The sequence below is a fragment of the Clytia hemisphaerica genome, unplaced genomic scaffold (assembly GCF_902728285.1).
Source record: "Clytia hemisphaerica strain Z4C2 unplaced genomic scaffold, Clytia hemisphaerica genome assembly, whole genome shotgun sequence".
In the NCBI taxonomy this organism is placed as follows: domain Eukaryota; kingdom Metazoa; phylum Cnidaria; class Hydrozoa; order Leptothecata; family Clytiidae; genus Clytia; species Clytia hemisphaerica.
Genome location: NW_027104020.1, coordinates 1,784,227 through 1,800,763, shown reverse-complemented (window position 1 = coordinate 1,800,763; position 16,537 = coordinate 1,784,227). Strand labels below are relative to the sequence as shown.

The following is a 16,537-nucleotide window of genomic DNA, read 5'->3' as shown; positions in this document are numbered from 1 at the left end:
GTCAACTTCCATTACATAGTTTCGTTATTCAGAGTTCGACAAAGGGATCTGCAAGCGTCTGTTGTTTTTTTAAATACTTTTCCGTGTACGATCATTGGAGATCAAGCGACTGAGACCCAATCGTCCACCTGTATCAGAAGTAGTTGTGGTAATATTGGTCGTCGGTTTCCGTATCAAAGTGGTCATATCGGTGCCACGCCCACGGTACCTCTTTGTATAACGCTTAATTTCTTTCCTAAAATCCTCTTTAGTGAACACGTAAATAAATGGGTTTAACAGACTAGGTAGAACACGAACTAAGACCAATGCCTCCAGAACTTGATAGTAGTTGCCCATAAAAGAATCATCGCCAAATAAAGAGTCATATATCACTAACGCAACCATTGGCAAAGCAAGTGCTAAGAATGATACGAACATCAGAAAATAGATGAGACATGGTTTTTGACGATTCACAATAAGCTGATTGGCAATTTCATGTCTAGATGCCATATACCTGAAGATGATGCCCAGCATGATGAGGTATTGAACAACAATAATTGCTGTTGGACATAAAAGCAATATACCAAAGATAAGCGCTTTAGTTGGGTAAGTATTATCGTAAAAATGCTCCACAGGTGCCAAAATGCCGCTTAATATCCAAACAATAAACACAGAGATCAGTGTTCTGGAACTTGTGGTAATGATTCGATGTTTTAGTGGACTGCAAAATGAAATCATACGTTCTGTTGCTAAAAGCACCAGATGGAAGATTGAATTTAGAAGTAGCACTTTATCCATATAGTAGAAAAATGTCAGGAATTTTGAGCTTATCACCATGCAATTTGTATTATTGGTTTCGTAGATTCTCATACAAACAACAACCATGTTAAAGAAGCCATTGAATAGATCGTTTACGGCGAGACTGGTTAAGATGATGTTGGATGGGCATTTGAGGAGCTTTCTTTTTTGAGCCTTGATGAGTATTAAGACTGCTACATTGACCACAATAACAAGAAGAGATAAGATAAACCAAGGATATATGATTACACGGTGAAAACAGGACATGGTGGTGCTATTTAATCCAATCTTTGTTTCGCAGTCAATAGTATTATTTGTAGTATTCAGTGTAGAATTTGGATTGCACGTCATGTTGATGATGGTGCTATCCAATGTGAAAGTGTTGTTCAAAGGATCCATGGTGATATTTATATTGTTCTTGCAAACAGTCCGTAACTTTAACCTGAAAACGATCTGGTACTATTAACGTTTGTTGTTTCCTCTTCAACTTTTTAGTATAGAATGAAGTCTCTAGGTCACCCCTAGGTTTTTAATAAGTTTATTTTTTCTTTATTTAATGAATCTTAGTAATCAAAGTAGACCAGTCGTTTGAACTTCTGTTGCTATGAACGTTGTATTTAAGAGGTTATCAAGAAACAAGCAAAAGATAGAACGTTGAATATATGTCTATTGTTTTTCCAAATTAATAAACTTCCCTGGATACTTTCACCAGCCAACGTTTTCTTCTTCTTTCTCGAGAAAAACTTCAAGAAGTGTGGTTAAAAAGATTTTGACAAGAAAGTTTTAAAATTCCACAAAATTCAACCCTGCTGTTTTTTGTCTTTGAAGAAAACCGTATTATTTTAAATGTTTTCTCTTTATTTTGATCTACGAAGAAATGAATGACATGCCGTAGTGAAGTGGAAGAAACTCTATTTATAGATTTGAAGATTGATGTGAAAAAAAAGTGAAATAATATGGAATACATTCTCACCAAGAAACAGATTATGCGGTTTCGTGTAACTTCAATGAAGGAAATGAAAAAAAGTTGAGAAAATAAGGGGAAACCTAACCACAATCTGTTGACGATTCCAACTAGTGAATATTCAAAAAGTTTCAAACTAAAGATTGATGATCAAAACAATTTACAATCAAACCATCTTTATGGAATCAAATCAAATCAAAAACTTGAGACCCCCATACACTGTCAACTCTTAGCACGCATGAAATATTATAGTTTAGATCCCTTGTTACGAGAGAGAGCAATGACAATGTCATATAAAAAAATCCAGATTTGAAAAAACAAAACAAATAAGGCTCAAACAAACTCTCTACTGTTTAAGATCGTTATGAGGATTAAGAGTTACTCAACCGACAAAAAACTCCATTCCAATGCCAACGAAATTCAAATAATGCTAAAATAACACATTCTGTGCCAACCGGCTCACCTTCATAATAAAAACAGCCATTTCACATTTTCTGTAAACAAAAACAAACACAAAACTGCAAGCGAAAAGACACATCTGGACCTGTACAGTAAAAATTTGAAAGAGAGAGCTACTTAAACAACATTTAACAAAGATTAGTAATTTTTTTGGCATGGTAACTTTTCTTATAAACGTATATTGATAAGACCCGCAAAATTGAAAGGGTCTAGAGATTATTTTTTTTTTTTTTTTTTTATATATATATGATTTGAGAAGCTACATTACACTTACGAACATATACTACTTACAAAAACAAACACAGAAAAAATAAATAGCTCCTCCCCCCGCAAGGCACTAAGTGATATCGCCAAGGGTACTAAGCTATTGAATAAAAGAAAAAAAATTAAAGGGAAAATCATCACTAAAAGGATAAACACAAATATTAAAAAATATTAGAGCTGTGTAAGAAGATCATTAAACTAAAATAAGGCACCACTAAACCTTTCAGAGTCGAGAATAAATTCAATGACAAGATTAATTATTATGTTATTTATGTTGAAAGGTAATTCTGGATCACCGTACAACAAAAGGTTGAAGAGTTTAGGAGGGCTTAGTAGATAAATATTTATGTCTTGGTTCAGAAGTTTGTTGAACAAAAGATGTCTTGCCTGAGAGGGGGGGTTTCAGGGGGTACCCAATTCCGCAATTCCGCCAATTTTTTCTCCAATTTCCGTCAAACCGTCTTAAATTGAACCAAAATTCCGTCACCGAAAATTCCTTTGAAATTCGATATTTTTGTCGAAAATTCCGCAAATTTTGAATATCTTTTACCAATTCCGAAATTCCGCAAATTTTTTTGCTAGATTCCGTTTTTCCGCACTAAAATTGTCTAATTTTCCGTCTCCGTCAGAGAACCCAATTTCCGTAATTCCGTCTAAATTTTTGCCAAATTCCGCCACTCCGTCCGAAAAAAGGGCCGATTCCGCTCCTCCGCCAACCATGAAACCCCCCCTGAAAGTAAATAGAGCAGTGCAAGAGAAAGTGTTGAGAGTTTTCGATGGAATTTGTTCTACACGCAAAAAATGATCTAAGGTGTCACGAAAACCGTGTCTAAATTTATGTTCATTGAGGTGACTAAATCCTACTCGAAGACGATTGAGAAGGATCTCACCCTGGTTGTCACGAGCTCCAAAAACAGGAGAAGGTTTGGGCCTTAGAAACTCAAGGATTGCTTTTTTGAAGGTAGATACTGAAGGCATATCTCTTATACGACCAGCCAGAATATTCCACTGTGTTATGCAGTATGGATAAAAAGAATTCCGGAAACGCTCAGTTCGAATATTAAGTTGATAAATAGGATTTCTTGTTCTTAGATTACCCGGTGCCACAAGTCTTGCTGGTAAGTAGTTACGTAAATAAGAGGGGGCTAAATTGTTTAAAATTTTGTAGAAGAAGATCATTCTTCTACGAAATCGACGATCAGCAAGACTCTCGAGAGCAAGTTCAGAATAAAGTTTTTCTTGAGATGTTCCACGAAAGCAGCCAGTTATAGCAAGGCAGGCATTATATTGGATGGATTCAAGCTTACGAACAAAAGTCGAATTTCCAGGATGGTCGTATATAATATCCCCATAGTCTAAATGTGGTCTAATGTAAGATTTGTATAAAGTAAGCAGAGATTTTCTTGGTACATGTTTGCGAAGTCTGTTAATGAGGCCAATACCTTTGTTGGCCTTTTTTATTTTTTCTTCTAAATGGTGACTGAATGAGAGTTTGGAATCCAAGATAAGACCTAGGTGCTTCTGACATTCACTAGTTCTTATGTCAGTATTATTGAAATATAAAACAGGAGCATTAGCTGGTAAGAGCCTTTTGGAAAAGTAAACTTCCACAGCTTGTTTTGTGGGATCAGGATTAAAAGACATCTTCCATTGACGAGCCCACTCACTTATTCTTGCAAGATCTCTGTTTAGTTCCTCACTGCTCAAAAGTTGGTCAATCACTAATGAAAATAAAGACGTGTCATCAGCGAAGATTTTAGCCTTGGTCTCGAGATTGTTGGGAAGGTCGTTGATGTAGATTAGAAAAAACAAAGGACCAAGAATTGAGCCTTGAGGAACTCCTGCCTTAATTTGTTTCCACTCCGAGGTTTTCCCATTCAAAACAACTCTCTGATACCTACCTGATAGAAAATTTCTCAAAAGGGAAAGTAAGGGACCAGTTACCCTGTAGGATTGGAGTTTGTAAATTAAACCCTCATGCCAGACTCGATCAAATGCCTTTGAGATACCAAGAAACACTCCCCTCGTGTCCGAAGGTGGATCAGTGTCAAACCCTGTAAAGATGTCATGCGTTATGGACAACAACTGAGAGATACAAGAATCACCCTCCCGAAAACCTGACTGGCACGAAGTAAAAAGATTGTTGCTTGCAAAATAATTGTAAAGTACATCATAAATGCACTTTTCAAATAATTTGCTAAACACTGGAAGAAGAGACACTGGTCTGTAGTTTTTAGCAATGCTTTTGTCCCCCTTTTTATAAACAGGAACAACATTGCCTTTTTTCCACTGGGAAGGGAAGATACCTAAGTGAATTGAAAGATTAAAAATACTGCACAAAGGTTTGACTAGAGATTTACCGCAAATCCTAACCATACGTGTAGAAATATCGTCCCATCCATGAGCCTTGTTTATGTTTAAAGATTTTATTAAAGACTCAATCTTATCTTCGTCAAATTCTAAGTTTTCCAACCTCAGGTCAGTAAGGAATTGTTCAGCTGGCAGAACACTGCCAGTTTCAATAAGAGAACATTGTTCGGCGAAAAAAGAATTAAGGATGCTGGCTTTCTCAGAAACATCAGATACGAGGATGTCTCTGTTATCACGTGTGGGTGGGATTTTTGGTGTTTTGCGCATACCTAAGAATTGTTTAAGGGTAGACCAGTATTTCTCACTTCCAATGTTCGGATCGTTAAGAGAATTGCCAAGACGAGTAAAATAGTTTTCCTTGGCTTCTTTGATAGCCAGTCTAGATCTTCTGGAGATGTCATCGAGTGCCTGTTTATCCAAGGGATCCCCCCGCTTTTTCCACCGGCGATAAATTTTAGCTTTGTCGAGGAGCATTTGTTTAAGCTCAGGAGTCATCCACAACGCATCCTTATCCCTGATTGTAATTATTTTATTGGGAACGAAATTGGAAAAAATGTTTAAGATATATTCAGAAAGAAGGGCAACACGCTCATCCACATTTAGACCTCGAAAAGAAGTATCCCACTCAATGGCATTTAGAGCAAGCATGATTCCCCTCTCATCAGCCCTAGTAAAATCCCAAATTTTTCGTTTGTACGATGGAGGGAATTTAACCTGAATATTAAGTTTTACAAAGGTTATCTGGTGGTGGCAACGGGCATGGAGCGAAGGCAAAACCCCGGAGTCAAAAACAAGAGCCTGGGAAGATGTAAAAATAAGGTCTAGAGATCAATAGCGCGGTGAGCTGATTATTTTGGGCGTGCCGAAATACAAAAGCCGCAAAAAGACGCCTCTGATTACTAATTTCCGTTCCCTGTTACCCCTTAGATATGGTTTTTGGCCTAAAAAAGAGATAATACTCCAAAAGTTTCGTGCTCCCTTCATTTTTCATAACGGGCGCCAAAATCAAATTCTTCTAAGATTGCCTCTCCAGTTTACCCGAATTTTAGTGGACCCACTATACGCTACTACTAGAGATCCGGGGAAAATTGACGAATATTGTGGCTCATATTCGTGAATTTTCCCCGGATCTCTAGTAGTAGCGTAGGCGCAACCAAGAAAATTTATAGCTTTATGAAAAAGATATAAACGGAATTTCTGGACTTATATGTGCTCAAGGAGGACCCAAAATAATTCATCGACCCCTCCCTTTTTGTATTATTGAGTTGTTTTCAAGGAGGCGCCTGTTGAATATAGAGGTTTGATGTACTTAAAATTTGTTTGAGTTTGTAAGTTTCGATTGCAAGTCTCCATTTATAGAAATGGTGGGTAGGTCTCATTCAAGAATAGATTCATTTTAAGTCATATTTTGAACTAATAAAATTTGGAAGCAAAAATATTGTTTTCACTTAGATTAGATTGAATCTTTATTCATTGAAAAAGAAAGTGAACGTGCATTTGCTTTTCCTGATCAAATATTCATGGGTGGGTGGGAAGTCCAAAACATGAATCGATGTCGTCAAAACATTTGTAAAATATTGAAGGAATCTCACTGGAAAACCACAAATGCAACGAAACTTCTACTTCCACTTTTGAAAAGGTAGTACAAAAAGCCTCAAAACCTTGACTGACTTTATTCAAAAACATGGTAAGAAACACACTGTTAGTTAAAGTCAATCTATTGTATGAAGCTGTTTGGTGATCCTGCAAAAGCAATAGAATACATTTATTTGTTTCATCAAAAATGTAGACCATTTGCTTCAATTCTCAGTTAAATTGGGCAGAAAGTTGGCTGACTCGACTTCTATTACCAAAACCTAGGTCAAAAAGAGCGCCATTGGAAATTTTTGATGTGGCTTGATTTATTAGTCCATTTTCTCAATTTTGGCAAAACATAGCCATTCAAAATCTAAGTTGGTTTCTTATTTTGTTTCCCGGTTAAATGCGACCCTTTATTTCTTAGGACTCGGTCAGAGTAAGATACAGAAACAAAAAAAACCTGTACAGGAGGTTAACGGCTCGATAAAGCAAGAATAATGCTCCAAGAAAAAACAAGTTTCTGAACATATAAGTTCTAAAAAGGAAATATATTTTTAAAATAGATTTTGTACAAAAATTACTACACTTAAAAATTTACTTAAAATGTATTTAAAAAAATGAATATTACCTACAAAAATCATTATCCTTTATCAAAAATAAATACTATCGTATCAGCCCTTTTAAAGCTAGAAGAAACCAGACCAGACACCAGTTTTAGCGTTGGGTTTTATTAAGGGTCTAAGTTTCTGGAGTTTGGAACTTTTTATTAATTTTGATGTCATATAACTGATTTTACGTAGGCTTCGGCCTTTTGGGATAAAACCTCGCACTTATTAGTCGATTATAAGTCTCACTACCAATAAATATGATCAGTAATATGTTAAAAATCCTTACAAAATGAATTTATATAATCTAGGAACGAAGTCCTACCTTGAGTAAAACTTGATGATCAGAGGGATAACAATTTCAACTACCTTACATATCGTAGAAAATTGTGCAGGCACAGCTTTAAATGGGCTGAAAACGTAACCAAAAAATTAGAAAGAGTTTTTAGACCAATTTTAAAGTGTCTTGTCTCCTAGTAAACTGTCGTCGTTTTTTCCAGATGGATTTACCAGTATTCGGATTTTGTTGTGAGAAGTCCGCAGTTTTTTCTTCCATACTGATGTCGTGTAAACAGGTATTTGAAATATTTCGTACGCCGTAAATTCGGTCCCTAAGAATGACACAAGAGTCCTAATTAGAAATTGAACACGAAATTGAAATTTATAAAAACAGAAAATATTCAAGGTTATAGTTCTTTTGGAAATAAAAATCCAAAACGCTTGTCTAGCACACATAGGACATCTCATATCAGGGTTGGTCTGAACAATCTACAAAGAACTCACTGCAAATCTAATATGTGGAATATTTAGTCCCATCCATTGGGCTATTCCAGAAAAAATTTGTACCCCCTATGTTGAGGAGATCTTTTTTTAAAAAGGTGACCCCTGGATTTTTTCTAATTTTTCAGGACCCCCTTGGATTTTTTCTCCCATTTCTTTGGACCACCCTGGATTTCAACCCGATTTTACTGACCAAAAAAACAGACCACCCTGGATTTTTTATTTTCCAGAGCACCCTGATCACCTCCACAACATAGGGGGTATAGACTATTTCTGGAATAGCCCATTTAATAGTATATATATTTTTTAAATAAGGACTTACTGTTCTATTGGGTGGACATCAATGAAAAATTGGGATAGAAGACGAATTCGTATTTAGATTAATTCGAGGATAATTTTGTAGAGTAAAAAACAGATCAGACATAAGAACTTTGTACTTACTGGCTTCGAAGTCGAACTTCACTTTGAATATCATAGAGTTTCATATCTAGCCATGTACTGCACTCCGTATCGTGTCTACCAAGCGGGACGAGCGGTTTCTTAGGTAATCTCTTCTCCTCGATCTGTTTCTCCGTGAGCATGATACCATTATCGCATGCATGCACCACACGATCTTCTTCGTTTCTTTTGTATTGTTGATGAAGTAATGGATCTTCCAATTTCTCCGTCACCGCCTTGTGTTGAAAAACACAGTTTCGTTTTATTTCTCTCTATCCTTTTACTTACGTAAATGCGCTTTATAATATAAAAACCAAAAGTTGCACTCTTTTCTTGGTCGAAGTCTTACTAAGTCTAATGGATTTACTACATGTTTCCCCTGGAATAGTGTTTAAAGAAGAACTTCCTCAAAATATCTGAAATGTAAAAATCAAAATCTAACATATGCATAGCACTTTACAGTTGATTTTTCGGGTTTTCGAAGACCATCACTATATTATCTTAATGACCAACTTTAACCAACTTCCAATCTTATCTGCCACTAAACAACATTTATTTGATGAATTTCCCTTCGCAGGCATTTCTGCCTCTCCGAAATTACTAAAAATTACTAATCAGACAACAATTAAACGCTTACAAAACCAAACCAAACGCAACGCGAGTCTAAGTCGTTGAATTGTTCAAAAATTAATGAATACCTTTATTGGTCCAGGTCGTTTCTTATTGAGTGACATTGGATCGTATTCTGCTTCTTCATATATGTCCAGGAAAATATGTCCCTGTACGGAAAAGGAATAAAGATTATTGAAAAGCACGAAATGCGATTTATAAATTAATACTTACAATTGGCTTTAAATTTCTCAACTTGAATTAATGAGTGTGTAGTAATAGTGTTTTCGTACAAATATTTTTCTAAAGTTTTGTTTGCAGCTCACACAATAAATATTGAATCACTGTGAGTTTCCACGAGCAAGTCATGATTTCATGACTTTATGACATGTCGTTACCTTTTCATTTCGATGTTTAAGATATTTGATGAATTGTTTTCTTTTTTCTTGATCGAATTTCTGCCATTGAAAACCGTTCATTTCCTGGCATATCTTATTCTATAGAGAAAAAAAATTAGAAATAAATTAGAAATCGTTTCACTTTCTGGAATAATCATATTAAAGGACCGCCATTATGTATCAAAAGACTAATGGCTAACGGAATGCGTGGAATATAAAAAATATTATGATTTCTGGATCCTTTTATTAACATGTTTACTGGTGTGCCCTTTTCAGAGGCTCCCTTGTGGCCACAATTTTGCTCACCGAATTTCACAAAGTTTCCGGAAAGCATAGAATACAAAAGAAAAGCAGGCACAAGTATCATAATTATGACCTCTGAACTACTGCCGGTCACTCATCTATTACGAGTATAACTGTAGATGGCAGCGAATGTAAAAACGCCTAATATTCGTGAAAACAACAACAAACAATAAATCAAGCCAAGAGTTATTCTTACATCAAGTGGAATGTAGGTCTTCTCGTACCACTTTTGTAAGAGCCATTGTAATTTGCGATCTTTCCGTATTCGATCATATGTTATAATATCATCTAAATCCTAAAGAAGAATGTAATGTAATGATGTTGACGAAAAGGTAGCAACAAAGGCTAATAAAAGTCAGCGCTACTTTACAATTTAAAAATAAGCTAATATTTTGTTGGCAACTCATCGTCGCTGCTACGAAGAAGAAGAAAATTTGAAAATCACTAGTCGTTTATCATCTCATCGAACTTGAAATTAGTCGAGAGCAAGTTTCAGCAAAATGTTAACAGTGAAAAAATCAGCTCAGGAATGATAATCTGGTGGTAAGTTTTACAAATCATAATCTTAACCTTTTGAAGTCTTTCTTCGCTATCGAGTAAACTGTGATACATGTTGGCCATCTCTTTCGATTCGAAATCTGTCTTTTTCTGAAAGATAAGAAGAAAGAAAAACTTATACAAAGAGTCGAATAGTGATACGGGGTTAGAAAACTACTTTGAAAAGATTGGAATTCACCTCTAAATCATCGTTTAGCTCTAATAAACCATAATGGCTTATTGTGACAGATTACTCAAAGAAAGAATACCTGGAGGTTTCTGATTGACTTTTCACTGAGCCAACAACCAATATAATTTGAAGAATTACTTCGCCGAAGGTTCACATTACTACAAGAGTAATTTGGTTGAAACGGTGTAATGTTGGAATCATCTTTGGAAATGTACTATGAATGACAAAAGATTGTCGCTTTACGTAAGAAATAGGGATGTAAAGTTGTAGAGTCGGTCTATGTGAATCATTGCACTACACTCACTCGGAGAACATTACCATTGCTCTAACTTTTTAAAGCTCGATCTTATATGACAGAAGAGTAAATAAATGAAAAAAGGATACGTAGGCCGTTCTTAATACATTGGCCATACCATTTTATATCCAAAAGGGGGTGAACGAACTTTTACAGGGAGTGATTCTGAAAGATCTCCAGGGGATCTAAAGAAAGATTTTGTCGTTTTTCCTCTCGCCTTTCTTTTTCCGCTTAAAGTTATTCTAAAACTTCCTTTTTGCAAATTTTGCTTTTTTCCAGGAGGGTATCCAGTTCGTCCAACCCCTGTATGGTTAAGAAAATGTAAAAGCCCATTTCATTTACCTTGTGAATAGGGTCAGTTTGGACAAGTTCATTGGTGAAATCTGAAGAATGAACTTTGATACTGCCAGCTGTTTTCGAACGTGTCAATAGTTTAGTGCGACCAGTGGTTTGTTCCAACATCGTGGGAGGTGTATGAAGGTGATTGTTGGTGCACAAGTGCTGTGTAGTGCTTTTTTTAATTCTTTTTTATTTTTGTGCTAAAAGTTAAAACAATTACTTAAAGAAATTGACTATGCAAAACAGTGTCCATGAATTTGTGAAGTATTAAAGAAAAAAGGAAAAAACTTCATTAGAATGTTATCAAAAACTCAAACCTTTAAAATGTACTCTTTTTTGTTTTTCGTAGCTCTATCATTAATTTTACAATAATGTAAAACACTCATCACTGATGTTTGATGTCTTTTCTTGTAATTTATAGATACCTGGTCATGTATAGACCAATTCCTATAAAAGTCCAGTTGGGAGCAAGCAAGCTACCTATTGAAAACTGAGATAACTTTCCCCTACAAAACGACATAGAATATCTATGATATACAATAACTATAAAATGACTATGTGTATGTCTAAATAGGAAACAATTTTATAGTTATGAAGTACATTAAAGCTAATCAAGACTGAATTCAAACTGTAGTACAATATATCTTTCTATCATTCCACAGTAGAATTCATTATTAGGGCACAGGTTTTGCATTTACTCTACACCTTTATAATTTTTCTGCACTAAAAATAATTTTCGTGTAGCCAATGTTGTTACATTTTTTTCCACCTGCAGAATCGCAAATTTCCAGCCGAAAAAAATATTTCCACTGCTGCATGCAGAATTGCAGAATTCCTGCGCATTTTTTTAATCTTAAAGCCAGTTTGAAAACATTTTCTGCATCCAAACTCTTTCTGGGACATTTCCGGGTCAAGTGTCTGAAATTTTTTTTTTTTCGAAATTCGGGCTTTGTCATATTTTGCATCTTTGTGCCAAAAATCTAAAAATCCAATGAGCCAATCCGGAGAAAAGCTGGTAAAGAACGAACGTTGAAACATTTAAAAAGTACTTTTTAACATTTTTCAGGTTTGATTGGAAATATTTTACGGATAAGGCCTTTCCAAATTTCCATGGGGACTTAATTTTGCGGATGACACCCAAATCTGTGAAATTTAAATCCCCAAAAAATCTTATCCCATTTAGTAATCAACAAATCAAAGCGGGAATTAAAATGATAAATTTTACCTGGTTGTTGCACTTTGCTGCAAATACATCATGTAGATGATTGATGTTGGTTTTACTAAGCTTGATTTCCTAGTGTGACTAACTTACCTGGTCCGTCTCAAAAGTATGTGGACACTTTAGTTTTGTGACATTTTCTCAGGACCCGTTCACGCTACATTAGAAAGTTATATACTGTTGGAATTAGATATTTCCAAGGAAAATACCCTAAAGGATAAAAGGTTTTTGAAAAATGAAAAAAAATAGTTTTTAAATTAGAAAAATTGAAAGATGAAAAAGAAAAATTAAAATTAAAATGAAAAATGAATATTATTCTACTTTTTTAAAAATCGTGACATGATTTTTTTAGAATATTTGAACGTTGCTGATTTCAATTATGTTCAGATTTTTTGTAATTTTCTTCGATAAAAATTTATAGCACTGAGAAGTTTTTGCTGTTTTGGTCATTTTTATCCAAGAAAGATATAAAAAATCTGAACACAAATCAGCATAGCTTTGAAATCAGCAAGGTTCAAATATTCTAAAAAATATTGGATGTTATGATTTTTAAAACACTTAGAAATCTTCATTTTTCTCCATCATTTTCCATTTTTTTCAAAAATCTGTCATCCTTTAGATTATTCTCCGTGGAAATATCTTTCCAACAGTGCATAACTTTCTAACATAGTGTGAATGGGTGCTGAGAAAAGGTTACATTAAAGGAAGAAATTTTGGTGGAAATCTAATTTGGCGGATGGCCAAAAAAGTTTCTTTAGATAGGGACCGCAATTATTTTTTCAAATTCTTTTTTACCCATTGAGAGAATGCTCATTTGAAAGAGCTTCAAAAAAGAAAAAAAATGAGGGGTCATTGATCAAAATTGGTCAAGCCGTTCTTGAGATTAAAATTTCTTATCTCATTAAAATACATGGTTAAAACAAAAAATCCGGGGGTTATCTCAAAAAACATGTACTTTTATTAATTATTAATAAATTTATTTCTATTAATGCTACAGCATTGAAACTTGGTAGGAAGGTTCCTGAGATAAAGTTTTTTTTTTTTTCTTTCTCTAAATTATGCATTTTACAGACCAGAATAGTGAGATTTTATCTGATATTCCGATGGCGGGTTGGCGGCCGCCCACACTAAAGCTCTAAAGGGAGCGGGCCAATTTCCCATCGGAGAGGAATGATAGTCGGCCTTTGATGTCCCGCATCCTCAGTCGGGTTCAACAGCCCTTACCCATAAACCTAGAAATATTTTGGTTGGACCCGCCAATCCCCGGAAACATATCACCAGTAGTTGATATAAAAAAGGTTCCAGTCCGTGAACGATGCAACGTCAAAACATTCGACAGCGCTGGTGATCCAAGGGGGTCAGTACTAAAATGGCAGACATACATGAGTACTAAAAGGATTTTCAAGAATTTCTTGCATACCACCACCTATTTTTCGAAAATGTTATTTTAGTACACATGTACTTATTTTGAACAATTTAACATAGATACCACCCATTTTTTGCCCTTTTACGGGTTTAAATTTACCAAAATGGGGTCATTGTTGCAAACCTAGTCGAATTTAGCGCACCAATCTGCAAAATAATATAATTTTATTACTAAACTGTGCTAAACTGTACATAAAAATATTTTTAAAAAATATTTAAAAAATTGGAAAAAATTCTGAAAGATTTCTGAAGATTTTTTCGAAAATTCCTGAAAAAAAAATCAAAAACTGTTAAAAAAATGCTCCATTTTGGCTGATTTTAGAACAAAATACTACTGTAAGATTTTTCAAATATTTCTTTAAGGGACCACCCTTTTTAGTATTTTAGTACACATGGTACTAAAATTATTTTTGAGCTTTTTTGCAGTACCACCACGTCACTAAATGTCATGATGTTTTAGATTTTAGTACCGACCCCCCCCCCCTGGGTGATCTCAATTAAAAAAGAAGACACTACATTGCCGGGCTTTTCGTTGAGCAAAACTTGAAAAAGAAAACAAAAAAATGAACGACAAGAAAATATTTACAAAAATAAACAGGTTAGTAAAACGCTTAAGTTCTTATAAAAAAGACGCTTTTTTAGTGAAAAAGCGCGTGGTTTTGAAAAGTTCAAATACCCCTGTATCATCTCGGAAGAGAGTTAAAGTATTACCTGCAAGCGGAGCTCTAATTTTTTCTTTCAAAAGATCGTTCGCGCACTGGCAGTGAGGCTGGAACTTTGATTTTTGAGGATTACTATTTTACCAGCTTTTTAGCAATTTTTGCCTCGCTAACCCAAATCTCGCAACCTCTTTACTAACATGTTTATTTTTGTAAATATCTTCTTGTCGTCCATTTTTTTGTTTTCTTTTTCAAGTTTGCTCATCGAAAAGTGCGGCAATGTAGTGTCTTCTTTTTTGATTGAGAATGCCCAGCGCTTTCAAATGTTTTGACGTTGTAATGTCTTCATTTTGAATAATGGTGTTTGGATCGTTCGCGGATTGGAACCTTTTTATATCAACTACTGGTGATATGTTTCTATTGATTTTGAATTAATGAGTGATGGAAGATAACAGGTTTTTAAAAGAGGAAAGTCATTTTCAGAGCTGTTCTTGCGCAAATTTTCTTATAAAAAACATTTCCTCTCGCGATCAGACATGTTTAAAAAAATCAAGAATTCCGTGATTTTTTTACTTGGCCTCGTTCAAAATTGGTTTGGTGTTGTTCTAGTGCTATGTTTATTTTAATTTTTGGAGAGATTGCAAGAGATGGTTTGAGGATTCTGCTGCGCAAAGGAAATTCTATAGAAGTTTATTTTTGGTTGTTTTTTTCAAGTTCAAAGACGTTCAATCGTGCACTACGGGGCCGTTCGTGCACTGGTGAACTGACTACTAGGCCAGGCCCAATTGATAGCTTGGTTCGTGTCGTCCGACCGACTCTAAATTTTTTAGAAAAAGTGTTTCACTTTGAGTCGGAAAAATCAAAAAAAAATTACCTCCTTTTCACATGATAATACTATCTCTGCGGTTCTTTTTTAACTGACTGCTTTGATTCTTCTATAAACAACATCCACTTTGCGCACAGAAAGTGTCCCAGTGTAACCCGTACTTAAAAACAAATATTAACCACCTAAAATAAAGCAGAGACTCACAGCTGTATTCCTTTAAGCACATGCCGTGATCTCAAACTAGAAGTTATCTTACAATCGCGGCGCGTGCCTTTGTGAGGATCCAGGCTTTAGGCTATTTCTTTACATTCGCGTATGGATTCCAGGATTGCACTTAATTGGAATTGCTAGAGGAATTTCAAAAATAAGGTTTTTGTTGGGAAAATGTAAAAAAGGTTCCAATTTTAGCTACCGACCGACCGACCTACCCATTTTTCAAAGTTTCTAGGCCCTCCCTACTCAGATCAGCTCTACCCCCCTCTACTTTACTAAAAGGTGCCGTAGTATAGTGGTAGTCGACCTTGGCTTCTGATTCTGTGCAGGCGGCCTAGGGTTCGATTCCCACGGCAGTTCCCTTAGCCTGAGAATCCAAGCTCATAATCTTAGAAAAAACAAAAAATACCTCACCTCACAAAGTTCTAAAATTATAGAGCTTGGTGCAGGTAGATTAGTCTGACACAGAATGTTATAAACAGTCTGTGTGTGAACCCTTGTTGACAGGCTTGCTGAACTTTGGAAACCCAGGCAAACACACATAATCAACTTACCATAAAAACTCTTTCACAAGCTCTAAAGACTTTCAAAACTACTAAAAACCACATGAAAACATCAGCCACATGTATTTAGACTTCCAGCCAACAGCCATTTTGTTTCGAAATGAATCTATGTTTTCATTTTCATTTGTTTTCCTTTTTTCTGCAGAGTCAGCTTTTTCCATAAATTATGCGTGCGCATTGAAATTATGAAAATGCACGCGAAAGTACTGCTAAGTAATACGCCAAAAGCTGGCCAATCAGACCGAACCTGCATTGCAGGGAAAAATGTCCCTGCAGGCGAGTTACCTGCACCAAGCGTTAAACCAGCAGCAGAAATATCATAAACTAGACTGTGAAAAAAGTTTAACGCTTGGATATTCCCAGGCTACAGTTCCCTCTTGGCAAGTGAACGTTCCTTCGCCCGGGTCAACCCAAACCATGTGAGGGGAATTGGGTAGTCAGTTCAAGGTGCTGACGGGACGCTCATTAGTAAGCGTCTATAGTCTCGAGAATAGGCTTCTAAAGCCTCCTGCAACTCAACCAAATAGAAATAGAAATATACTTAACTGCCATCATGGATCTACCTACTTACCAACTTCTGAAATACATAACTTAAAAGCTTTGGAAATTGGGATATTGATGCCAGTATGAAGTAACATCTTCCTCTAGTCATTTAAACATCTGTAAAAACATGAATGATGATGTGATTGATATTGGAACAGTGAACGAACCGACCGAATGTGCTTT

The 16,537-nt window shown here is 35.4% G+C and overlaps 3 protein-coding genes across 3 annotated transcripts in view; 1 reads left to right on the top strand and 2 right to left on the bottom strand.

Moving 5' to 3' along the window:
* LOC136811513 (L-seryl-tRNA(Sec) kinase-like) overlaps nucleotides 1–16,537 on the top strand; it is a 402,790-nt gene that overhangs the window by 63,680 nt on the left and 322,573 nt on the right. The window lies entirely within an intron of this gene.
* LOC136811476 (adrenocorticotropic hormone receptor-like) lies at nucleotides 15–1,251 on the bottom strand. Its single transcript, XM_067068092.1, has one exon. The coding sequence runs from the start codon at nucleotides 1,174–1,176 to the stop codon at nucleotides 70–72; it is 1,107 nt and encodes a 368-aa protein (XP_066924193.1). The 5' UTR covers nucleotides 1,177–1,251; the 3' UTR covers nucleotides 15–69.
* LOC136811474 (protein FAM228B-like) lies at nucleotides 6,942–11,102 on the bottom strand. Its single transcript, XM_067068090.1, has 8 exons — nucleotides 10,910–11,102; nucleotides 10,352–10,486; nucleotides 10,116–10,193; nucleotides 9,742–9,840; nucleotides 9,243–9,341; nucleotides 8,934–9,014; nucleotides 8,239–8,471; nucleotides 6,942–7,628 (listed from the first exon to the last, which is right to left on the bottom strand). Exons 1-8 carry the CDS (start codon nucleotides 11,027–11,029, stop codon nucleotides 7,463–7,465), a joined length of 1,011 nt encoding a protein of 336 aa, XP_066924191.1. The 5' UTR covers nucleotides 11,030–11,102; the 3' UTR covers nucleotides 6,942–7,462.

Bases quoted from the DNA above. Each gene is read 5' to 3' on its own strand.
- LOC136811474 (XM_067068090.1), bottom strand. From the start codon at position 11,029: ATGTTGGAACAAACCACTGGTCGCACTAAACTATTGACACGTTCGAAA. The intron at 9,015-9,242 runs GTAACGACATGT...TTTTCCGTACAG, and splicing joins TTAAACATCGAAATGAAAAG to GGACATATTTTCCTGGACAT. The intron at 8,472-8,933 runs GTATTCATTAAT...TTTCAACACAAG, and splicing joins AACGACCTGGACCAATAAAG to GCGGTGACGGAGAAATTGGA.
- LOC136811476 (XM_067068092.1), bottom strand. From the start codon at position 1,176: ATGGATCCTTTGAACAACACTTTCACATTGGATAGCACCATCATCAAC.